At 38.3% G+C, this 26,302-nt stretch overlaps 1 protein-coding gene across 22 annotated transcripts in view; it reads right to left on the bottom strand.

Annotated features, from left to right (window-relative positions):
- The window catches only part of CLASP1 (cytoplasmic linker associated protein 1), a 309,125-nt gene that overhangs the window by 59,016 nt on the left and 223,807 nt on the right, over positions 1-26,302 (bottom strand). For 7 of the 22 annotated variants that reach the window (XM_037988107.2, XM_073019598.1, XM_073019597.1 and 4 more), the window contains 7 exons: positions 21,437-21,544; positions 13,723-13,826; positions 11,864-11,887; positions 10,303-10,547; positions 7,243-7,306; positions 4,332-4,495; positions 1,008-1,086 (listed from right to left, as the gene is read on the bottom strand). In XM_037988107.2, the coding sequence (XP_037844035.1) occupies positions 1,008-1,086; positions 4,332-4,495; positions 7,243-7,306; positions 10,303-10,547; positions 11,864-11,887; positions 13,723-13,826; positions 21,437-21,544 (788 nt within the window). The remainder of the gene's footprint in view (positions 1-1,007; positions 1,087-4,331; positions 4,496-7,242; positions 7,307-10,302; positions 10,548-11,863; positions 11,888-13,722; positions 13,827-21,436; positions 21,545-26,302) is intronic. The other 15 variants (XM_073019602.1, XM_073019605.1, XM_037988112.2 and 12 more) reach the window with 6 other exon arrangements.

Here is a 26,302-nt window from a genome sequence, read left to right as displayed (position 1 = left end):
ACACTTGATGAATCTTTGAACACAATTCTTATCAGGTGGCTAGAGAAAAGTAAACCCTGTTGAGAGGGATCTCCTTTCTTTCTCCTGTACTGATAGTTTCCCCATGGAGCGACATCCAACAGAGGAAAAAGCATGAAATGACTGATTGGTAAGTCTGGGGACAGGAAGAAGCACACGACTCAGTTTTCTTCATTTTTAGGTGCCTGTAGAGAAGCGTGCTCTCCTCCTCACCTATGCTGCAAGACACTTCCGGGGCAGGAGCCCTTGCGAGAGGCCTGTGGGATTTCTAGCTCTGCCACTGACTGCAGGGCACGTTCAGCTCTAGTCTTGTCACACATTCCAGGCCATGTTCTATAAGGCAGCATTTTCAGTAATCAAGCTGATGCTCTGCCCTAACTTCACCATCAACTTCTCAACTAGTTTTGACTTCAGGAGAAAAAGGTAATTATTTATTAGGCTCATCCTAAAACCTCCAAAAAGTTAATGATCAAAGAACAGACGATGAACGTGACCTAATTCAAATGAACACACATCCTCCCTCAAATTTGGTCTTGTTATTACAGGTATGATTTTCCACAACATGTAACAATTAACTTGCATAGCTTAGAATGTTAATATTAAACATTCCAACAAGATACCTATCTCCACACATAAGAATGTCTTCATTTTCTAGTTTAAATATTAATTGTGAAAAAGACTAGTACTGCCCAAATGTTGGTGAGGATGTAGAAAAACTAGAGCTCTCATAAACTACTGGTAGGAATACAATATGGTACCACCATTTTAGTGGTTTCTAAAAAAGCTAAACATATACCTATCCAATGAACCAGCAAATACACTACTAGGTACCAAACCAAGAGAAACAGGAACATGTCCACAAAGAATCAAGCAAGAATGCTCACAGCAGATTTATTCACAATAGCTAAACATGGGTCATGCACAAACAAAAGTAAATTTAAGCAAATTTGAGTTCCAAGGTTGAATTGTAACGACAAATAATTACTGACCTTGAGGTTTGGAGTTTGAGTTTGATCCACAATAAATCTCATCAAAATGTTAAATTGTTGATCAAATGGAAAGGAGTCCCTAGGTTGGTGGGAAAAAAGTGATTTTTTAAAGAAATTTATTACAAAACAATATAAAACTATTTAACAAAAGCATACCATTGTAAGTTAATGTATGTAAAACCCTGTTCACATTTTTAACAGTGCTTTTCGTTTTATGTAAAGTAATACATGTTATACAGAAAATATGGAAAAAGGAAAATCTTTTTGCAAGTCCCCAAACACAAACTGAACTTACTTTGAGTGGCTATTCAAAAAATTGAGACTAAGCAATAAACTAAGGAACAAATTTCTACCCGCCTTTTTAGGGAGTTGCTCATTTTCCCTCCAGCTACCTTTCTGGATATTGCTTAAACATAAAAATCACTTCTGATACCCAAATCTCATTTTTACATCCTGACTGGGCTGCTTACAGCTGACCCTGCTTAAACTAACCGTATCATCCTCTTTGGTCCTGGTCACTGCTTAGGGTCCCTGCACACCACAAAAGTGTGTCGCCTGTGAGATGGCGACAAAACATTTCCCATCCAGCCACAAATCACACAGAGAAGCCTGGGGCCCCAGAAGCCCCTTCTCTTGCTCCATTCTTGCCTGTTGCTGATCTTATTTCTCGTGGTCATCATGCATCTCTGATCCAATCAAGTAGCCCTCAGGGACTCTTGGCCAGAGAGTCAGTGCTCTTTCTGTTAAAATGCTGTAATTACTAGTATTAGTTAAAAATTGCACAATGGGGCCCATGTGGAAAATGGTGATGTAACGTCCATATTAACAGGAAAGACAAATGCAAGGCAAATATCTACACTGCTTTCTTTGGACCCTCTTAGAGATTTTTCCCAATCTACATAAATGTAGTAAAATAAAGAAGTAGGTTTGACTCTTTAAAATGAAGCAAATAGAATTGATTTGAAAAGTAAATAAAATCATACAACAAAAATAAAAAGCACATGGCATATATTAGGTACCAGTGTTATCCTACATACAATTACTAATAAAAAGTGAACTTGATCCAATAGTACCCTTTCCTCCCACCATCTAGTTGTACCCTGGAATCTCGAAGATCACTTAGGGAAGGAAAGTATACTTTAGTATACTTGATTTAAGTGACTATGTCAACAAACCACCCACAAAACGTCTCTCCCTTTTTCTGGCAGCATGGGGTGGACGGAGAATACATTTCAGTAATGGGTGTGTATGATCGGGAAATATGCCATTGTTAGGCACAGGCAAAGGAAAGGAAACTGAGGCAGATTAGCACTCAAGTCTATAAACTGAGAAGCAATTCTCAGCCGTCACTAAAACCTCCTATTAATAGTCACTGACTATTCTAGGTCAGCTTAAACAGCTGTGTATCTCAACTGCTGAGAAATAGAAGGGAATATTAAAAATGCTTTAGGCACTCAGACCAAATCTACTGAGATGAGGACTCTTAAAGGGGCATCCAGGAAAACTAACAGGAGGTCACAATTGTATTCCTTAATCACCAAAGTTTAGGAATACAATCTTAGTACTCCTACCATTCCTAAAAATACGAAATGGATCTGGTCAATGGTAAATTCACCTAAATTAAGTGACCTATAGGCCAAGTCTGGCTCACAAGTGTTTTATTTGGCCTTTACAGTATCTTAAAAAATTCTCAAATATGTTGCCCAAATCCACATTTCTCACATTTCTTGAAAAGTGTGGTACTACTGAGCCCATGTCCCAATGTGGTCACAACTGGCCCCAGCCCATCAAGAGCCCTCCTATCTACTCCACTCGATTATACCAGCTTATCAGCCTAGCCCCTCAGTCAATCTTGGCTACACCTTTATAATTCATTGGTATAATGGTGTACTGTAATGCCCCCTAACTCCACTAAGTTTAGCCATGCAAAGGAATGACAAAGTTTGAAGGCTTTATTGCAAATGTAGTATGTCACTTTGATTCTTATTTATTTATTTTATTATTATTCTTTTTTTAAGGCCTCACCAACAGATGCAAGTACGTTACTTTGAGTTCATTAAAAACCAGAAGGGAAATCTCTCTGGATAACAGAATTTTATAGCAATGCAATTACACAGATTGACAGGGTCAAGGGCCAAAAGAAAACAGCTGGCATCATGGTGTAGAGGAACAGATGCATACTTTGAAGTCAGAGTCATGTAACAGCTGCACGCATAGGGAAGCTGGCAGGGCAGGATATGCTACTGTGCTAATCAAGGGAGCCAGAGAGGGAAGAGAAGGCTCTAGTGCTATCCATACCACCCCCCTGCCCCAACAGGAGGTGAGGACACACACCCACAAGACAGTCTGCAACAATAAGAACAGACAACAGTGCAATCATCAGAAATCCTGGATTTTCGTTCCCAAACAGCCACTAACACAAAGTCAAGGTAAAGTGTCTGTTTCTCACTGATATAATGAGCATCATCTTTAAGGTCCTTTCATCTTGAAATTCTATGATAACTAGAATATTCCAGGTTACAGTAACTTATAAAAGTTATCGCCCTGATAATTTTCTGAGTCACTTGGAAGTTATTCCTTTGTTCTTTAAAAAAGCTCACCAATTTGACATTCCCCCCATCCATCTTCCACCAAATCACAACCAAGACATTACTGCAAAGTGTCTTCTGAGATCTTTTAATTCTCATACTTGCATACTGAGGACCCACAATTGCACAGATGATAGAGAAGCAGTTTCTGAACAGCAGCAGCATGTAGTCTTTTCTAACTTTTCTGGGTTTCAGCAGTTTTTCTTTTCTCATAACAGCCAGAAGGGTCACAACTACTGCAAATGTGCTATTAATCTCTGAGCCAATGTACTGTCAATTTAGAGAATTTTCCTGGACCAATGGAAACTACATCATACACTGATAGAACAATTTCTAGTATGACTTGTAAGTTGAAGTATTAAAACACTAAGGTAGTATGACTTGTAAGTTGAAGTAATAAAAACACTAAGGTCTTCAGAAAAATGTAAACAAATATTCTAAATGTTTTCTTTAAATGTTTTTTAATGAGAAGAGAATCAATTTCCAAAGTTTTACATTTGTTTATTATATATGTCTTAAATACTCACAAAAGTAATATCAACACAAGGAAGATACAGTATTTCATTTCATGGACTGGTGAGACATGTCAACAAGTATGTCAACAACAGACAGTGAGAACTGAGTAAAAGAGATATTCAAGTGGGTGACAAAGGCCATAGGTAACAAAAGAGAATGGCAAAAAGTCACCTACAAGTATTCTGTAACATCAAAACAGACCTAACCCTTAAACACTTACCTTGTGACATCTAGAGCCTTTTGAACTTTTGCTTGCACAGATCCAAGTAAATCTGCTCCCATTTTCTTAAGTAATTGTGTGAGAAGAACAAAAAGCCAGTCTTGTAAATCATCCTTATGAATTATTATAAAATCCACAAGAGTCTCCAAAAACATACTGAAAACCTAGACACAAATGAAAACCAAGTACTTCACATATTGAATTCACAATTTCCTCCAAAGTCTACAAAACATTAAAAATGCTCATATGTGCTTTGCCCAGACTCTTGTAACTCAGGTTAACACTGTTAACAACTGTTCCTAGTACAGAAGGAAAATGTAGTGCAGAAAACAGATAAAGGAAAAAGGAATGGAACTTACTCTCTGTTGTGAATTCCACCGCAAACGAGGTCATGCAACAAAACAAATTCCATGTTAGTTGGCAGTGAATTAATATCATTTTCATGCGTTTAAGAAAATCTGAAAAGGCTACAAACCAATGAAATATTCTCTCCTCCCTCAATATACGTCTTTAAAAAGCAGTACAGAGAGAAATGAACTTTTCCTGAGTTTAATCATGAAGGCTTTTCTTTCTTAAACAACAACAAATCCTTGTGTCCTAATTCTATAGTATTCTTATTCACTATCTAGCAGTCAACACATACTATTATAAAATGAGCCAATAAAAACACCTACTCACTAGTGTGTAGCTATTGCTTTTCACGTCAGATATTTTGACGTACACCAATTTCAGATATCATAAAGTAACAGATGGTTACAGCTTAGAATAAAAGATATTAACATAATTCTCATGCTGTTGTGTAATGATTTTTGCTAAGGCAAAATAGAGTGCATAGTGGAATATCTCTGAACCAATTTCAGAGAGAAAAGTAGCACTGAGTATCCCTACCTTGCTAACGAAACTTGTTCTACTTGGACAGCCCATGAACCCTATACCGCCTCATTTCTAGTAGAGCAACTATTCACCACCAGGGGTCTCCTGTGAGACAGCTCAGGAAAAAGGTCATTTAGCTGTGGAATTCCTGGCTTAGCTTACAGGCAGCTAACAAATATTAACTAAACTGAGACCTCCAAACTCACTGTACAAGAGACTTCTGATGGAAACAAATTTCCTTCTTTATCCTCACATTCTGCTTCTGAATCAGCAATCTAGGGGTGACAGGTAACAGAAATTTATCAATGTTCTAAACCATCTAATAGTGCTTATGTTTTAAATCTTAACAATCTAATTATGCTTATGCGTTAAATCTTACTGCTTTTAACACTACCTTAGAGAAAAATCTTGATACATTTTATCTTTGGATATCTATGTGGCCTTTAAAGGCTTAAGCTCAGCCTTTCCTGAATTTTTATTGAGACAGAATCTCACTCTGTTGTTCAGGCTGGAGTGCAGTGGTGCGATCTCAGCTCACTGTAACCTCCGCCTCCCAGGTTCAAGTGATTGCCCCCCAAATAACTGGGATTACAGGCACACGCCACCATACCCAGCTAATTTTTATATTTTTAGTAGAGACAGGGTTTCGCCATGTTGGCCAGGCTGGTCTCGAACTCTTGACCTCAAGTGACCCACCCGCCTCGGCCTCCCAAAGTGCTGGGATTACAGGTGTAAGCCACCGTGCCCAGTGGATTTTTATTAATATTGTTAATGTTGACTTTGCTGTGAGGGTCATAGCAGAAAGTTTAAGACATGCTTCAAGAATGACACTGAGTGAGGAGAGCTGTGGGGAGAGAGGAGGAGAACCCTTGCATTCACTCCCCTTTACGCTCATGAGCACCTCAAAAGGCTGGGGCCATATCTTCTTTTCTGTATCCCCGCCCCAGAGCAGTTACTCAGTAAATGTTAAATGACTGGGTGAATGAATGGGTGGATGGATGTTTGATATTTCAAGGACAATTCCTATGAGGAAGCAAGGATAGGAAAAGAAAGATGATGATGACTAACTGGCTGGGCTCTCTGGCCGCCACGGGTTTCCTTCTTCCAGGAAGACTCACAGGAGGCCATCTTTACTAGGAAAACTAGTTGATCCTGCATGTCAGCATTAAAGATTTGCTTCTGCTCATTTAAGGTTCTATCCATTTCCACACCTTACTTTTGTCCTTTATCTACCCCTTTCCCTAAATCTTCATCCTGCCTTCCACTTTCTTCCTCCAAAAGCATTTAATAGTCTCTAAGGGCCTCCTCCCAAACAATAGTATTTAAAATCTAGACCCCAAGTAAATTTCTCTAAAGAGTCCTTCTCTCACCCCTTTTCCACCACCCCTGGAAAGTGTTCTGTCCCATACGCATGGGCATTTCCCCCTCAGCTGGGACTCTCTCCTCAGAAAAAGCATTCCTCAGGCTTAGTGTTCCCTATGGCCCTCAGGAGGTGTGGGCACCAGCTAAGTGATCACCAATTCAGCAAGTTCTTGGGAACAGCAAAATCCTATTTTAAGAAATAATCTGGTTTTTCAATAAATCCATTAAATACTTTCATTTTTTCTATCTTGTCCTATACAGACATATTCTACATGGGATACAAAAATAATTATACACTTATTTTCTTCACTATATACTACAACATTAAAAAAATGCATGATATTATAATACGATCTTATACCCTAGCACCTACCTCACTGTTTGGCTAACAGGAGACATACAGAAATATTTGCTGAATGTAAGAAAGACCATCTGATTCTCTCCCTGATAACTCTTACTTGAAGCACACTTATTTAACTTGAAATTTTAAGCACATTTAAGTTTCCAAGAATTCTGTTTTAAAAAGATGTAACATACACTAGTGCTGAAACTGGTGTTACTCTGTAAGGTCGGAACTGCACTATCGGGAATTCTCTCTCATTCTTGGATAGTATATCACACAGATCACACAGACGTGCAGGGGGAAAGACAGGGCAGGCATGACTTCCAGACCTACCTTGCTATGAGGGTCAGCAAACATCCGGGTGAAGATCTCACACAACCTTTTCAATTCAACTCGACTAGAAGAAATAAAACAGAATTCAATGAACTGACTACTTGCATTATTTTTGAGACAGGGTCTCACTCTATCACCCAGGCTGGAGTGCAGTGGTGCGACCATAGCTCACTACAGCCTTGATCTCCCAAGCTCAAGCGTTCCTCCCACTTCAGCCTCCTGAGTAGCTGGGAGGTGCACACTGCTACACCTGGGTAATCTGATCAGTCAACTACATAAGCTTTACATAATTTATATCTACATAACAAGGTTTTTTTCCACAAACTCTTATTTAATTTGTAGCTAAATCAAATAGGAATACAAAACCAGAGATCGGTTCTCATTTTAAGATGAGGAAACTAAGACTGAGTGATTTACTCAAGGGGACACATCTGGAAGTGACAAAGCCATGCACCAAAATCTTTTTCATTTTATCCCAGCTGTGTCTTCCACATGCCACGATTGAAAAGCAATGGAATACAGTTTAAAAAGCATGTCTATCCTGCACTGTAATGAGAGGTACAAAACAAAAAAGGCAAAAAACAAAACAGCATGTGTTTCAGGGTCAGACAGACCTGGATTTTAATCTCAGTTCTGCTGTAAATAAGGTACTCTGGGCCAGGCGCAGTGGCTCATACCTGTAATCCCAGCACTTTGGGAGGCCAAGGCAGGTGGATCACCTTAGGTCAGGAATTCAAGACCAGCCTGGCCACCATGGTGAAACCCCCATCTCTACTAAAAATACAAAAATCAGCTGGGCATGGTGGCGAGTGCCTGTAATCCCAGCTACTCAGGAGGCTGAGGCAGGAGAATCGCTTGAACCCAGAGGCACAGGTTGTAGTGAGCCGAGACCACGCCATTGCACTTTGGCCTGGGCAACAAGAGCGAAACTCAGTCTCAAAAATAAATAAATAAAATAAATAAGTACTCTGCTATTTTTAAGCCTGGTTTTTCCTTATTGGTCAAACAGGGTAAGGACCATGTCACGTGGCTGCTGAGAGGATGAAAAAGGCTAACACATTGTACCTTCTACTGTACCCAGGACAAAGGAAACATTCATTTCACATTGGTGCCCTTTGTCTTTTCTGATCCTTGACAATCACCAAGTCCCATGGTTGAAGTTTGATAGAAGGGTCCTCTCTTCCACAAATCATCCCTGATTAATGCCTTCTTATGTGGATGAGACAGTTGGTTCAAGGACCCTTCAATATTGTTAACGACGTAACCTAGATTAGACCAACGCCAATCAACAGATTCCTAGAAATTATTCAATAGGTACTTGGTGAACACTAAGAATCTACAAAGTGGGACCACCAGGATTAAACAGATTCTTGAGAAACAATCGTGACAAACCATCTTCTGTTTCTGACAGGTGACCAGAGCGTCACAGGATGCCTGTGTTTCAGAAGGCACATGACAAAACTTCCTATATCGCCTTCATGAACAGATGAATAATGGGGGGCAGGTATGAGTACAGGAGGGTGGAGTCAGACGGCCTGAAGAGCCACAGTGAGAGCTGGGCAACTTACCAGCCAGTGCTCACTTAGCCTTACAGAACCCAAGAGGAATGCCCATCTATGACCATTAACTTATCTTACAAAAACTATCCAAAGGATAAAGTAGACTGCATTTCATGTATTCTAAGTCACCCATTTCTTAGTTCCCATTCACATCTCCTTTCTCTAATTTTCACATCTCTGTAATTGAGTCATCTTATAATCAATGACATTTTTGTGCTGTCACGGTTTAATACGCATGACATTTATTAAAGGGCTAAAAATAAGGGTGTGTGTACGGTGCCTTAGATTTGACAAAATACGGCATAACCACATACTTTTTCGGTATGTATAATACACACTTACTTTAGAAAATTCATGAAACAGAAACAAAGAAAAAAGCAAAAACAATCCATTTAAAAGACAATGCTGTTACTAGAGTGCTCCATTTTGTTATCTCCTCGCTATGTACATTTATAAGCTACATATATGCACATGCGCATCAAAATTTTCCAGACTAAGACTGATAACATCCTATCTAGGACTCTAAAGTATAATGAACCATACTAACCTGCAGGGTTGTTTTATTTATTTATTTTAAACCTGAATTGCATACTGTACACAGATATTTCTCAAATAACATCTACTGGACAAATATGAAACAGAAGGGAACCAAACATGAGGTCTTTTTTTGTTTTTGTTTTTTTTTTTTGAGACGGGGTTTTGCTCTGCCACCCAGGCTGGAACGCACTGGTGTAATCATAATGCACTGCAATCTCCAACTCTGGGATCATGTGATCCTCCTGCCTCAGCCTCCGAAGTATCTGGGATTACAGATGCATGTCACCACATCTGGCTAACGTTTTAACCTTTTTGTAGAGATGGGGTCTCCCTTTGTTGCCCAGGCTGGTCTCAAACTCCTGGACTCAAGTGCTCCTCCTGCCCTGGCCTCTCAAAGTGCTGGGATTACAGGTATGAGCCACTGTGTCCACCCTAAATCTTTTATCAGCCTAATAAGTTACAGAATATTTGCCAGATGGGCTGGGCGCGGTGGCTCACGCCAGTATTCCCAGCACTTTGGGAGGTAAAGGTAGGCAGATTATGAGGTCAGGAGTTCGAGACCAGCCTGGTCAATATGGTGAAACCCTATCTCTACTACAAATACAAAAATTAGCCAGGTGTGGTGGCGCGGCTACCCAGGAGGCTGAGGGAGAAGAATCGCTTGAACCCGGGAGGCAGAGGTTGCAGTGAGCCGAGATCGTGCCACTGCACTCCAGCCTAGGCAACAGAGCGAGATTCCATCTCAAAAAAAAAAAAAAAAAGTGAAAGAAAAAAAGGATATTTGCCAGATATTTCAAAGCCTCTGGATGGCAGGGACTGTCTCTTAGTCATCTTGGTACCTGTAGTGCCTGTTCCTGCAAGCGGACCTCTTGAAAACTCCATTAATTATAGGAAAACCCTTTAAGCCCCTGAAGAGTCCAACAGGGGATTCCAACTTAGCTCATATTCTTGCTGTGGTCCTCACCTCAGTGTTCTTTGGCTCTTCAGTAAGTTCTGCAGGCCCAGAAGCCCTTCTTTCCTTTCTGACCAGTTTGAACTAGCACAGTGGTTGAGAACTTCTGCTACATCTTCAGTCTGCCGCAGATAATGGGGAATGCCACCATTCCTGGAGCCGTATGAGCGCTCAGAGCAAACACTTGAGGCATCACTGTTGGCATCATCGTCAGAATACATCCCATACGGCTCATATCTCCTCCTCACAGGCTTCTTCTGACAGGTCCAATGAGGGATGGGAGTGATTGAGGAAGAAATAGAAAGGTGAAATGACCGTGAGTCATACCAAACAAAATCTACAACAAAGAGTTAAGTGTAGAAAGACATATGCACACACACACTTTTCCTGTGCTTACAGATTATGGAAATACAAACAGAAAAGCAGTTTTCCATTAGGTAAAATAACTAATAAGCAAAGCACTCTGTAGTAGAGAGGAAAGAGTGTGGCCTCTAGTACAGTATGTGGACTTTACAGGAAGACAGACAGATCACAATCCTGGTGCCAACACTGACTGGGCTGCATGACTTCTGAAAGCCTCCTAGGCCTTTTGCTTCGGTTTCCCCGTCTTTAAGACAACAATAATTATACCTATCATACAGGCTTGTTGTGAGGATTAAATGAAATTATATGTTAAATATTTCAGCTGGGCACCTGGCACAATGCTAATACGTGCAGCCAACAGCCCCTCCGCAGTCAAAAGCAATATATCTTGAGCACGCTCTATGGATAAACTTGTGTGAATATTTATGTTTCCTGAAAAAGTCAGAATTTGAAATGTCAGTGGCAGAAGCAGCCCATGTAAAAGGATTCCTAAGTCATCTCCCTCTGTTGCCCAGGCTGGTTTCTAACTCCTGGCCACTTTTATTAAAGACTTAGGGTTTTGAAACACAAATAGGCTTCTCTGAAAGTAGACTATAATACCCACTTTATTCATTTCTCTGACCCTGAACACAAAACTGCTATACCCATAAATATGATATAGCAGCAACTATATAAAATTGATAGAAGTAAAACAAACAGCTATTGGCTTAAACCATACAAATACACTTCTCTAATAATATGGCATATTATTATTAATCCAACTTGCTCAGGACTGTTCTGCCTTAAGCCTATTGTCATAATTATTAATAGCATCTCCCTTTTAATCTCAAAAGCATTTTTGTTTGGATAATAAATTATATGGTCACACAAAAACCAGATTCCTAAAATAAGAAAAATGTTGATAAATCCATTCATGAAATCATGACAACGTAAGAATAGGCACAAATTGAGTTAATAAAATGAAACACTACTAGGCGAAGCAGCAGAGCTTGACATTCGAAATAAATACTAAAACAGATGTACATGAAAGGTGACTGACTCCACCATGAATAAAGACAACAATGATGGTGAATCACTGTTATGATTCAACAAAATCATTTTTCAGATCAGAATTTCTATACTATATTTTTTGGTTTTCACTAGCTTCTGAAAGAAATATACTTGCAACAGAAGAAATAAAGTTGTAAAACAAAAGTTAAAGCACTGGTACCTTGCTCCTGGAGTCTCCTAACAGCTGTAGGCAGGAAAATATTGAAGGATGGGGAAAAAGCATAGAGAATTATGTCAGAAGCATATGTAGGGACTGTTCTTGCAACAAAAGTGTACAGCAAAACATATCTTAGCAAACCAAAAACACAGGTTAGCAAGCGTTTCATATCAAGCGAATAATAATAAAGAATGCTTTCAAAATGGCATTTCCTAACCCTCCGCCATGTCTCAGAAGACCTTCTGCTAACTTGCTGCAATTCTTTGCTAAAACTTTTCCCATACCAGTAAGGCAAATCTCTAAGGTCACCATTAATTCTATCTATTCCTCTGAGACATTCTGTCTGGCACCGTGGTGTCTATTCAGTGAGGCAAAGATTCTGTACCATTTCTGTGTTTTCTCTTCAGAAGCAGGGTCACTTGGAGAGACTAAACAGTTTGGACAAAAAGTAACAAGGGCAGTATGAATCTAATGGGAGCCAGAGCTCAGAGAAAAGCTTAAGTCAAGTCAAGCCAAAGCTCAAACTCTCAAGTCCTATTCTGTCTCCTAGAACTTTGCACACAGTCCCTTATGCAGTTCTTTAAAGAACTAAGAAATTCCCCTGACTTAAGTGGAAGTCTCAACTAAGGGCTTCACATCCATCATTTCCCACCCCTTTGACCTCCACTTCCCAGGGTCTCTGAACGAATAAGATACAGATTTCTAAATGCTGCAACTTGGAAGGACAAACAGTTTCAGAGAATTCTGTTCCAGCTCTTGACTCTTAAAGCCATAGTTAGAGCAATTACCCTGAACTCTAGCACCTGCCAGAAAAAAGTCTTTCTATACATAAGGTTGAGGAATACACATGGCCAGGCAGCTTGCCTACAGGAAAAGCATCATGAGAGCAGCAAACTGCTTGCTCACAGATACTTGTCAAAGAACCTGACTGAGCAGGAATAAATGAGGGCGAGACAAGAAGGAATGAAAACTGGAATTACCATAGCCATAAACTGTAAAATGTTGATCTGACAAAACATGGCTGACTTAAGAATCTGAAAGCAGGATATTACATACTTTTTTCCTTTACAAGAGAATAAATCTTAAAACAGCAAGAGCAAGGCCAGTGATCAGACAGTTCTAAAGAACATCCATTTCAAATGCTGAGCACATAAACCGGAATATGCAAGAGACTGTGTGACTAGCTGAAACGCATCTTTAAAAAGCAATTTGACCACAAGCTGATTCTACCAAGGAACTTTTTGGTATAACCAAAAAAATTAAAGGATTCATGATCATTTATGGTTTTCAGATATTACACTATAATGATGCAAAAACATACTCCACCATTGCTTCACATCCTCAAAGATTTAGGAAAAACAACATAAAATCAAACGGACAAGATAATAGAATAAACGCAAGATTTTCAAACCTCAAACTCTATTACCTATTATTATAATAAAACGTCTAGGTTATGCCATCAAAGTCTGTAAAGCAATAGAAGCAACAGAATGGAAAAAAGGAAGTGCCAGGGGAAAAAAACAAAAACAAAAAAAAAAAACATGGTTAAAAAGAAAAAAAGAAGCCCAGTGACATCTGAGAGGTCCAGTGTCATCAAAAGCTCCTTGATACTGAAGAGCACCGATAAGAAATACTTGACGCTAATATTTTCTGTAAAGTCCATTTTCACTTATATGTGTGCAGAGATAAAAGTTTAAGGAGCAAACAATAACAATATAAATTTACCCAACAGTTACACAATTTTAAAGAGTGTCAAAGAGGATTTAATAACCTGATTTGGGGGCCATTTCCTGTTAAGACAGAGAGAAATGCAGATGAGTATTTCAAACAGACTCTGTTTACATACATACTGTGCCTCTTACCAAAGCATCGGCAACAGCAGCTTCAAGATCTGTACTTGTGCTCAGAACTCTCATGGCATTCACAGAACCAGGTATTCTTCCTGGCTGGCCAAGCCCAAATCGATCTATTTAAAAAACAAAAGCAAAACATGTGTCACTTTAATTGAAATTATCTCAATTCCTTGCAAGGACTACCACCTCTTCCCACCAAGTAGACAGAAGCACTGAAAAATCTCTAGCCAATTTTAACTACACTTGACTTTACCAGTGGTAGAGGTTAAGCTGTTCACATTTAATGCTATTGTGCCACAAAGCACTGTCACTCAAAATTGTTCAAACATGATATTTTAGTATTGAAAAGTTTCTGAGATATGAGAGGGAAGGGGGAACTTATGGGAGCTGGGCTATGAGTTGAATCTTTTAATCTATTTAGCTTTCCCTATAGAGGCAAGTGGCCTTGATATTTGGTCAAACTAATTAGAAAGCTTCATGGTTTCATAAGAGTTCTAATGCAATGTGTGGTAAAAAATTAAAATTTGAAACAAATTGATTTCTGTGCAAATTTTTATTAGTGTCACTACTGTTTATTGCTAAACTCATTTTAGATATTTGTTTGTCATGATACTTGTGTCAACAAAAATTACTTAAAAATCAATTTATTAAAATTAATAATCACCAAAAATCTTGCACTTTCACTGATGAACATTAAAAATTTAGATAATATAAGTTTTACTTGGGTTCCTCAAATAATTTAGAATGGTAATCTTTATACAGATAAACAAAATAACAGAAAGAATCCAAAGAATTTAAAACAAATTTAGTAGTTCAAACAATAATTTTAAGTTTATTTGTGAACATGGAAATGAAAACTGACTTTTTAAAGTCCCATTAAATTAGCTGACCAACCTTCCTTAGGAAGTGCTGGAGATTAAAACTATACTAGGAGAAAGACAGTGTAAGTCGTATCTTCATTAAGTGTGTTATACATTATCTACCAGTAAAAAATTTCTTATTTAAAAGTCTAACATATAAAAACCTTTGGAAGAAAAATGTTACGATAAAATATTTTCTATTTTCTCCGTGTTAACAAATAAGACATTGGACAAGGAAAATCTCTATGTTAGCCACATTCTAGAAGCATCTAGAATAAAAGGGAAGCTAATTTTACATGAATTGATCTTTCCTATAAAACAACGTATTTAAAATTTTAGATATGTAACAAGACAGTGCCTACAAAACTGGTGAACTTAAAAAGCGAATTGTTATTTAGCTTTTTAAAAATGTCAATTTCAAAACATTATACCTTCCACCACCATAGAAAGGGAGAAAAATTTAAACACTGCTTATCAATAGTTATACAGTCATGAATTTTTTAAAAGAAACAAAAACTGTATGTTATACTATCCCCTTTTTTAATGCATTTGCTGGTCATTCCAACTGTCATCTTAGTCATTATGTTTAAAAGGTAATGTGCCATATAAACTAAAACAGGCCATTAAAAGTTACATATATCTATATTTATCAGTTGAAATATGAAACAAGTGTAAATGTGAGATTTATTGTGCACATATAGTTTTATAGACGATCTTTGTTCAAGTTTTTTTTTCATTAAAAAAGGGTAGATAGTAGGAAATTTATGAGTAACAGAATGAAAGTAATTCAATTATAAGCCATTAAAAAATTACCCAGCATAAACTTAAATAAAACGAAGTCTACAAAATTTAAAAAAAAAAAAAAAATCTCATGCCAGCAATTCTTGCTCCAGGGAGAATACAGATTTTTTCAGACACAAAATTAAAACTGTAAGAACAATGCAATTATTCTGTGCTTCCAAGATGCATACAGCTTTGCCATACACAGTGACTACAGATCATTTGATATATATCATAGACAATTTGAATTTCAAATCTTAAAGGGAAATGTTTATCCAGATCTAAGCAAAACTATAAGCTTTGTGTTTTCACCAGAGCAAAATCTGTTCCATATTCTCAATGCTCTGATACTCTTAAAAGTTCATTTTTTTTCAAGAGATGAATACATATGACTGTGCTCTCAGTCTGGCCCCTAATCTTCAGGGAAATGTACATAATCAGAATATACAGGAGGCAGGGCATGGTGGCTTTGCCTGTAATCCCAGCACTTTGGGAGGCCAAGGTGGGTAAATCGCTTGAGCCCAGGAGTTTTGAGACCAGCCTGGGCAACACGGTGAAATCCCGTCTCTACAAAAACAACAGAAACTAGCTGGGTGTGGTGGCACGCACCTGTAGTCCCAGCTACTTGGGGAGTGAGGTGGGAGGACCGCTTGGGCCCAGGTAGCAGAGGTTGCAGTGGCCCGAGATCACGCTACTACACTCCAAGCCTGGGTAACAAGTGAGACCCTGTTTCAAAACCCAAAAACCAAAAAACAAAAACAAAGTATAGGGGGCTTCATTTAGAGGAAAAAAAGAGAAAATACCGGACTCAGTGAATTGGTAACAATTGTCACCATCAATGGTCTGCAAATTCATAGATTCTACCTTACTCAATTGAGAAAACTGTAGTCATTAGGGACTGTTAGCATGAAATCTAACAAACTGATATATTACTGTATGCTTACTTTTTGCCACTGTGGCTAACCAGTGGATGTTGAGTATTGCTAAACAGAACTGAGAGAGCAGGTTTGGGGTTTGCAGGCTGCAAAGGATACCTCTGGCCTGACTTGATTACCTGAATCCTGATCTTGTGTTTCTATAAAACTTTGAGAACAATACACTTATTTTCATACATATGAAATTATGTATGCTATAATTTGCAACACTGTTAACTAAATGGTACCTTAAAAAATGTGAACTTGACATTAATAACTAGCATTAATATTTGGCAGTTTATTCGGAGTAAAGACTTTGGAAGGGAATCTGTTGAGTGATATCCATGCCCCCTTGCCCCACAGGAACCCTAAATAATACCTAATTTTGGTTATTTTCCTGGGGACAGAGTGGCAGGAAGGGAATTACTCCCCTGTTTTTTGTTTTAACGTAAATATGAATACTGGAGAAATGATGTTGTCAAACAGGCTATAAAGCATCTACAGCCTATTAACAGAACTATAAACATTCAATAACTTAAAAAAATTAAAGCACATTGGGGAAAAAAATATGAGGTGCATACATGCCAAGTGCTAGCCGACACAGATGAAAACAAATGTTAACATGGGTGTGAAACTAGAACATATGAAGAAGCCAAGTCATGCAGTTAGCACTTGTTCACCTGACTGCCCAACAGATTCAGCAGTGGAGAGAGCACTAGTGGACCTGGAATGACGTCGAGAGGCTGCAGGTAAAAGGAATGGCAACACCCACAGGATTAACACAGAAGTACCAGAGACAGAAAACGCCACAGTCCAAAGGAAATGCAGGGACTGCTACCAACAAGGCCATGTTTTCTCATGAGAAGAAATGGTGCTGGATATGAATGGACAGCAAGTGCCAGTCCCCAAACTTCACGGTGGCCAGCTGGCTCTCGCACAGCTATTAACACACAGGCACAACAAAGGCACTCTTAAAGGTGCTCCAAACTATGCATCAACCAACTCGGACTCCAGGGTTATTTTCACGCCATGAAGCCTCTATCAGCCAGTATGGAAATATGCAACATGAAGAACAGCAGGAGTCACAGAGCACCGTCTACATCCCAGAGTGGAACGGCAGTAAGACGGACTGTTAACTCAGCTCACGAGATGTTTTATCAGTACGTGATGCATATGCAACCATGCACCAAAAACAAGCATAGAAGTTCATAATGTTACTTCAACGGAAATAAAATGAAATCACAGGAAGGGGATTCAACAGTTGGAATTCCATTTTCCCCAGTCAAAATGTTTGTTGTTCTGTTGCATGAATATCCTAATTATTATTATTACTATTATTTTCAGACAAGGTCTCACTCTGTTGCCCAGGCTGACGCGCAATGGCGCAATCATGGCTCAGGATCAAGCAGATCTGCCTGCCTCAGCCTCCTAAGTAGCAGGGACTACAGGGATGTGCCAGCACACCCGGCTTTTTATTTATTTTATTTTATTTTATTTTTTTTGTAGAGACGAGGTCTCCCTATGTTGCCCGGCTGGTCTCGAACTCCTGGGCTCAAGCAATCTGCCCACCTCAGCCTTCCAAAGTGCTGGAATTACAGGCGTGAGCCACCACGCCTGACCATATCCTACTTATTAGTACTTGTGTAATTGTTGGAATTTGGTTGTATTAAGTTTAATGATTTTTCCTGGAGAAGCAATTACAGTATACTGGTTATGAGTACCACCTCAGTAATGCAGCTGTAAACCCTGGTTGGATCACAACTAGCCATAGGACTGACCTTGGGCAAAGTACTAAATCTATCTGTGTCTCAGTATCTTATCTGTAAAATGGTGCTAATAATGATTAATGGTACCTACCTCTTGGGAGTTACTGAGAGGATTAAAAGAGGCTATAAAGCACTTAAATAATGGTTAGTAGCGTTGGTGGTGCTGGTGGTGGCAGTAACAGTTAAGAGCAACCTCTAATTTACGATCTGACATTATTATAGTACCATTTTATTAACAAGTATTCCTAATGAGCATATTACTTCATCAACCTGAGGAAATACATGCTAAATTCTTTCCTCACGTGGAGAGAAAATAACTTTTAGAAATAATTATGAGATAAAGACTTGGTTCAAAACATTAACTTATTGACTACAGTTCCATGCAACATATGGCTTTTCCTTAACCTCAGGAAAAAACAAAAGATAATATGCTTCCATTCATTACTCTGAAAAATTCACAGTGATTACACCACAGAAAATTTATAGGTTTAACAAAATAATAGTGAGCAGTGCTACATTTTATCCATACTACTATTCTGTACATGTTAATGCTCTCACATGCAGTCAAAAAATATCAATATCTCAAATTCTTTAATATAATTTTTAAGGTCCATGTTACTTTATAAAATGTGCATCCCTATGGCACATGTAGTATTAAATAGCAAAGATTACCTGGCAATTTTTACCAGTTTGCAAAAAAAGGAAAATATCCCTTTCTCAAGATTCACAAAAATTAAAACTAAATTGGCAAAGAATATTATAAAATTATCACTTTTCCCTAAAAAAGGAAGTTGGTAAAATATCTTGTGTTAAGACTGAAGCAAACTATACATTTTTGTATAAGCACATCACTATCTTGATAGTTCAGACTGAAACAGTTTTTAAGCAGTACCTGATATGCAGGTTCCTTACCAAGTGGTCCTTTGGTTCAGTTTCAAAAGAATATTCTAAAAAAAATCTGTCATGCCATGAGTACTCTATCACATTCACAAGTTAACACCCAACACTGGAATCCAAGGCAGACCCACTTATGTGAGAGCCTAATTTACAGCAGCCCCAGAGCCCTTATTTCCCTTAATCAAAAATTCTCACCATAACCATATACATTCATACCATCAAAATGGTCCAAAACAATAAAAATGCAAACTTAAAAATATATATTCACTAGAATATAAGTACTTTTACTCTTTTTTGTTGTTGTTGTTAAAGAGTTGGCTATATAAGTGGATTCAAAGAAGCACTGACACACGATCTTGCTAATTTCCAAAAGGGGTGGGAAGAGATTATTAAAATTAATGAGCTAAAGAAGGAACCTTCAGAGGATGTGTAGTAAGCTCCCCTGAGGACAACAACCTTCTGGAATGTATCTTTGAGTTCCCAGGTCCTAACCCCAAGCCTGGAAATAAATGATTCAGAAACATCTTCTAATCACCCTCCCATCAAGAAGCCTCAGAACGAGCATTTAATATATTTTCAAGGAACAGATGAAAAACACTGAATTATCCAAACTACTTCCAAATGAGGCAGGCTTGAAGTCAAATCTGAATTCAAACCCTGGCTCCACCATTTAGCTGTGTGATCCTGAGAAAGTGGCTTATTCTCCCTAAGACTCTGATGATGATGATACCTGTCCCAGAGGATGAACAGGGACCACACAGCAGTATGCTTGTTGACTGCTCCAAATGGTGTGCGTACACATGAGCAATGCTGTTGTTCTTGCCGGACATAAGTTTTAGGGTTAGGTTTAACCTAAGGAGGGGAAAGGCATGATACAAAAATTTAGCTCGAAGAACTTAACTACTGCACTGACCACAACAGAAGACACGTGCTGATGCTAGAGTCTGTGAGGACCCACACCTTCTGCCTTGGTAGTGGCAATTACACATTTCAACATTCTGGGTTGTCACCAAGACAGCTAAGCAGATCCACTTAATCAAACAATGCACAAAACAGACAAGATTCACTCAACCACTCAGAGTTCAATTAGGATCTCAAGAATTCAGCACACCTCGCCTGCTCCACGTGCCAGATACCAAAGGATGCTTCCACGGACAGTATCAAAAATAACAGTACATATTTGAAAGGAAAACACTGAATTGCTTCTAAGAGACAAAATAACGAATAAAGGACTGAATTGTTCACTCATAAATAGGTTGTTCAGAAGTTCAAATAGTGAGCAAGGATGCAAAGATACACAGCCTTAATTTAAAAGGAAAAATCACCAGTTCATTCAGGAAAAAAAAAAAAAAAAACATCATTGCCACCTCTGACTATTGAGAATTCTGCTGTAACGCTTCAGACTGCTGTGGAATAGGTGACATGCAATAGGTAAGCTGCCCCACTCAGGGGCTCATGCTAATAAGGTGGAACACCTCACAACAGGTATTGCCTCGCTAAATCACGGGGACCGTCTAGCAGGGCTTTGGCATGTGGTTGCCTGTTCTTTTTCAGAATCTCATTAAGGACAATGGGTCATAAAGAAATGTATCTAGATTTTGATTATCGATACTGATTAGGGAAAAAAGATCAGAAGAAGTGAATAACATTTTTAGAACGAGCTAGGTAGAGGCAAATATTAAGACCTTATGCTTTTAACATCCCTCTTTCGTAGTGACATGTATAGTTTTCAGAAGACCAGTTATATAAATACATAGTTAAAATTAACAGACTGCTGGAGTCCAACGATCCATATAATTTCAGGTCTAGGTCTAATGATTACAAAATGATTTCTACGTTTATGCTTATCAAGAGGAAAAGGGACATCTGTACAGCACTTAACATGGCAAGCAGCCAAAAATAATTATTGAAGAATACAAAATATTCCTTTTCACAAAAGTATGTGCTGACAGATGTCTTTTGGGGATCAACAGTTTATACTAACTAAAAAGGGTTTATTATGTGTCCATTTTAGAAGGCAGGACTATTAACACTAAAAAGAAAACTCATTTACTTTTCTAAACATTATTGCAATTGTACTTTAGTTCCTTCTTTGAATTAAATTACACACAGACTGATCTGTAGTAGAATTAAAGATAAACTGTAAAAAGTCAATGACTCAGAATAAACTTTGGATTAACTTTATTTTTAAGCAGCAACGAACTTCAGCTGAGATTTGCCTTCGGTTAGAAATGACAACACAGATGGGCTTGCTGAGAGCAAGTGGTCATCAATGACAACAGTACAGAGTGAAGTGGTGTTTTTTTCCTCTAATATATAAAAATTCGAAGTTGCCAGAATTCAAGCATGCAGAGGGGGACAACGGGGTAACTAAGGAAGAGGAAAGAAAGAAGAAAGGATCACAAGGACAGTAGAGGAGGAAAAGCAGGTCATTCCACCTAGCAGTGTCTTGGACAAGCAGGGTAAGGAACTCTTTGCTCCTCAGCCAGCGCCTACGTGTACTCACCAAGTGGAGGAAAGCCCCGAGCAGGGCTTGTATCTCGGCTGCTCTCACGGCTGGTATCGCGGCTGCACCCCTGACTCATGCTGGGTCGAGGGATACGGCTGCTCCGTGCTAGCGTGCAGCATGAAGGGTTTCAGAGAAGGTGAACAAGTTTAATGAAGACAGAAAAACTCACAAAATGTCAGTCACATTTGGTTAATGTAATTACAACATCATTCACGCTGGGGAGTTCTGATGACTGAGCCACCTATCCATGCTGAGGTCTCACTGACTGACATGCCAACAGGGGAGGGTTTGGGTAAAATGTGATTATGCTCAATGCCTCAGAAAGCTGTGAATTTCAGTATGAAGGTGAAATTACACCTAAATGTAAGAAGTGAAAAGAAATCTTTCCGAACAACAAACTGGCATCAGAAAATACAAGATCAAACGCCTTTTAGAAACAATTAGTTTTTATGAGTTTAGCAAACTTCTCAACAAGAGGCCAAAAAACCAAAGTTGTATTCATACGCACTTGTTTCTTAGAAAGGTAATTTAATTTGGATTAACAAACAGAATAACCATGTCGGTCACTGAAGTCCATGAACTTACCTAATGAAAAGGAAGAGGGCTCACTGCTCCCAGGCTGGCCATCTTCACCAAGAGAAGCCATAAGGGTTGACATAACCAGACAGCCTACCTACTCCAAGTAAGCGTGCAGATGCTTCACACATATCCAATTCTCGAAACCAGCAGGTAGAAAAAGTGGGGACTGTTATCCTTTCCTTTACTGATCCCAACATTTTATCCCTGCTTTTTCTATGAGAATCCAAAAAGATCTGCCTGTGCTCTACCAAGCACCGCCACTGACCCAGTCTTCCACACTGCGTCTACAGCAAGTAGATCAATACTCTCAGTACTTGGGGGAAAGATCCCTCCACTGACCTGAGAACAGCAAATAACTTTCTGATTATCTACGGATACAGTTAATCATCCTCATGTTATAAAACACCAAGACTACAAGACAGAATTGCATGGATAGCCCAGGGTCTCATAAAAACCGGGCTGTGAAGCTCAGAAAATACCCTTGTTTCTCCATCTGAGAAAATGGAGATACATTACTGGCAAAATACTCCAAAACCACCTCAGATATTGAATACACGTACGTGGACTGCCAAATGTAATAGCTGATGGGGACAATATACGCTTCCATCTTGAGAGGATGGACTGGAAAAAATGTCAAGAGATTTTAGAAAATACTTGCATCACTGATCTAAAAACAAGTATGTTTCTATACTGCAACGAACACTTCTGTTATTTAAGAGCAAAGATTTGTTATACAGCCAAAGTATAACAAGAATGTCTTATAAACCAGAATCATAACACTCCCTGATTTAAAAAAAAGAATATGAAAGGAAAAACCAAAGCCAACTTTCTATTGTGCTCAGCTGCTCAGTGCTAGAGTGGAACTAGACTCTGAAGGCATGTAAGTGAAATCCAAATGCTTAGTACTGGTCAGGAAAAAAAAAAAAAGAAGTCAAGCACAGGAACATAATCTCAACAATGTAGACATAAAGGGCTTTATTTGGGGGTTCACCAGAAATTCTTAAGCTCTCCTTAATTTTGCCAGAGTGATGTGAAAGCACTGAATTTTTACTCAAAGTAGTAGTGACTATTTAATCAGCAATTCTTGATGACATTCTAAACAGCTCCTACAATGATGACAAAAGGAGATGTCAAATTAAATGCTTAAAAAACTAGGGAGCATGTACTGGCTCTACCAATATGGAAAACTTTCCTAGAATGTACACAGCAATACCACTCATCCTTAGAGAACCAGTGCCAAATCTGAGTCAAAAAATGACCATTCCAGTTCCACGCCATCTCACTGGTCCAGCCACTTGGCCTCTTTGGGTCTCAAGCCTCCCATTAGGAAAACGAGGAAAAAGAACACGTCTCCTCATTTTAAATGAGAAGGGTACTGTGAGATAATGCACATACATAAGTATTTCCAAGTCTCTTGCTGAAGAGCACACGCGAAAATTTTGTCGTATTCCACTGCCCACTCCAAAACAAATGATAAAAAAGCTATAAAAAGTCTTGATAGTTGTTTAAACAAGTTCATGCTTAGTTGAGCATTTTCTTAATAGTTCTTGCCTGATTATTTCTGAATTTTTCCCAGCCCCATCTCGTTCCTTAAATTCATATACATGCTAGAAAAACGGGGAAAAAACGCTCTCTTTTTGGTCTGAGTCTGTTTTGTAAAGACAATAAAAAGCATTAACAGTAGTAAAGAGATATACTCTGAAATAACAGTATGCATAAATTTCTTAAAAAGTTTACCCCCCATCCCCCATATTTCACCCAGAGACAGTTTATTCACCCATTTGAGCTGATTTTCTCCTTTAACATATGGTTAGTAGCAATATAAACAAAAATAACTCTGTCTGTTTATGATTTTATGAAAATATGGCCATAGTTACCCTAAACTTCAAGAGCTCTGGCATCATTTACTCTTCAAAGTTAATCTAGTGGTGACATCAATGGTTCAAATGTTAAATAATTTAAAATACAAGAGAAATACAAACTCACTTATACTACTACTTTGAAAGACTAATATAAAAGAAGAATTTAAAATAAGTATATTTATTTATTTCATTTCTTTCTTTCTTTCTTTTTTTGAGATGGAGTCTCGCTCTGCCACCTGAGCTAGACTGCAATGGCATGATCTCGACTCACTGCAACCTCCGCCCCCCAGGTTCAAGTGATTCTCTTGTCTCAGCCTACCGAGTAGCTGGGATTACAGGTGCACGCCACCACGCCCAGTTAATTTTTTGTAGTTTAGTAGAGACGGGGTTTCACCATGTTGCCCAGGCTGGTCTCAAACTCCTGAACTCAGGCAATCCACCCGCTTCAGCCTCCCGAAGTGTTAGGATTACAGGTGTGAGCCACTGCGCCCGGCCTTTTTATTTTTGAGCCCAGCCTATATTTTATTTTTGAGACAGAGTCTCCTTCTGTTGACCAGGCTGGGATTTGGTGGCACAATCTTGGCTCACTGCAACCTCTGCCATCCAGGTTTAAGTGATTCTCCTGTCTCAGCCTCCTAAGTAGCTGGGATTACAGGCACGCACCACCATACCCAGCTAATTTTTCTATTTTTAGTAGAGATGGGGTTTTGCTATGGTGGTCAGATTGGTCTCAACTCCTGACCTCAAGGGATTCACCCATCTCAGCCTCCCAAAGTGCTGGAATTACAGGCGTGAGTCACTGCACCCGGCCTAAAATAAGTATATACATGATTTTTTATAAATGAATTAATTAGGTGATCAAAACCAAAAGAAAAAAAAACACCAAAATAATTTGTCTCTTTAAGTGCCAAACTAAATGTTCTATGTGAAAATATGTTACAGAGGAGAAGGCATAAGAGGGAGAGACAAGGAAAACATACTTGTACTGTGAACTTCCTAAAAAAGCAGTATTCCTAGGTATCTCTGGGGTCTTCTGCTTACACGAAACGCTGGGAAGCCATAAGATCCATAAGATACCCATTTGATTGGTTTACATTTCTTGATAGACACTCTACCCTACTTCAGTGTTTTAATGGTAATCTTGACTTTTACATCTTAAGGAAGGGTCCAACCAAGACTCAGGAAAGCAGAATATAAGAGAATTAATAAAAACCACCAGAAGTTAAAGACATGAAATGTCTCTCTGGTCTAGACATTTTCATGTCTTGGTCTTAAGACAGTAGTCTCATTTTGCAGTTGAAATGAACTATTATTAATGTTTAATTATTTCAAAGTATTTTAACCAGAAAACTTTAAGAACATTTTAAATACACATCCACAGAATGAAAGCTGCAAAAATATCAAATGTGTTTTCATAGCCTTTCCATAGATGAGTGGGAGAAGAGAACAAGGGCAAACTTCCAAAATATAATCACTACAGATACTGGTGATTTACGTGACATTATTGTATCTATAAAGTATTATCTTTAGGACATACAGAAATAAAACAACTTAAAAATATATTTTCCTACTCGGACAGCTTACGAGGGAACAAATCACCAAGAAAAAAGAGAGTAGCAGGGATATATTTTGCTTCTTGAATATTCAACAGGAATTGCAGGCTGTTTTGCTTAAGAAAATTTAAATGCCAAAGAAGATCTTGGCATTAGTTTTAAAACAAATGAAAAAAGAAAATTTTGTTAAGAAGTATCATTTCAAACAAAAAGAGGCATAGGTGAACCAAACACAATTTGTAGATAACTACAATTAATTCTCAGTGCAAATTCCAAACCTAGTTTAGCTATCATTAAAACTGTTGAATTCGTTGGTTTGGGAATTATAGAAAATATTCCTAAAAGATGTTCCTCCTCTTTTATTCAACAATTGTATTGAAAATTGCTATACAATGAGTCAAATGTTAAGAAACATAGGCATATATCCAGTATGTACTAATGATATATATTACTAAATAGTAATATATAATCTATTACTGAATAATGCTATTATGTCTGCCACCCTATTAAATGGAATTTCTAAGCCATACCACAGGAAAAAAATGAAAATACATTTTATTCATATATATTTCTTTATATGCATATATTCTCACAATGTGTGGAAATTTAAAGAAAATATCTTTCTTAATATGACCTCAAAGCTCCACACATAACTGATCCCTTTAGCATCAAGGAAGTAACTTTCTTCAAATAAAGTTTCAAGTAATTCTTTGGAAGGGAACAGGCTTCTCTTAAGTTCCTACTGATGCTCCATAATACCTGTTTTAAAAACGTATAAAATATTGTATCTTCAACTACACACAACACAAACCTCTTAGTTAAAATCATGGAACACATTAGAATTACGTTAGATAAATGAAGTTGGGTTA

The sequence above is a fragment of the Chlorocebus sabaeus genome, chromosome 10 (assembly GCF_047675955.1).
Source record: "Chlorocebus sabaeus isolate Y175 chromosome 10, mChlSab1.0.hap1, whole genome shotgun sequence".
Taxonomy (NCBI): Eukaryota; Metazoa; Chordata; class Mammalia; order Primates; family Cercopithecidae; genus Chlorocebus; species Chlorocebus sabaeus.
This window is presented reverse-complemented; position numbering and strand designations above follow the sequence as displayed.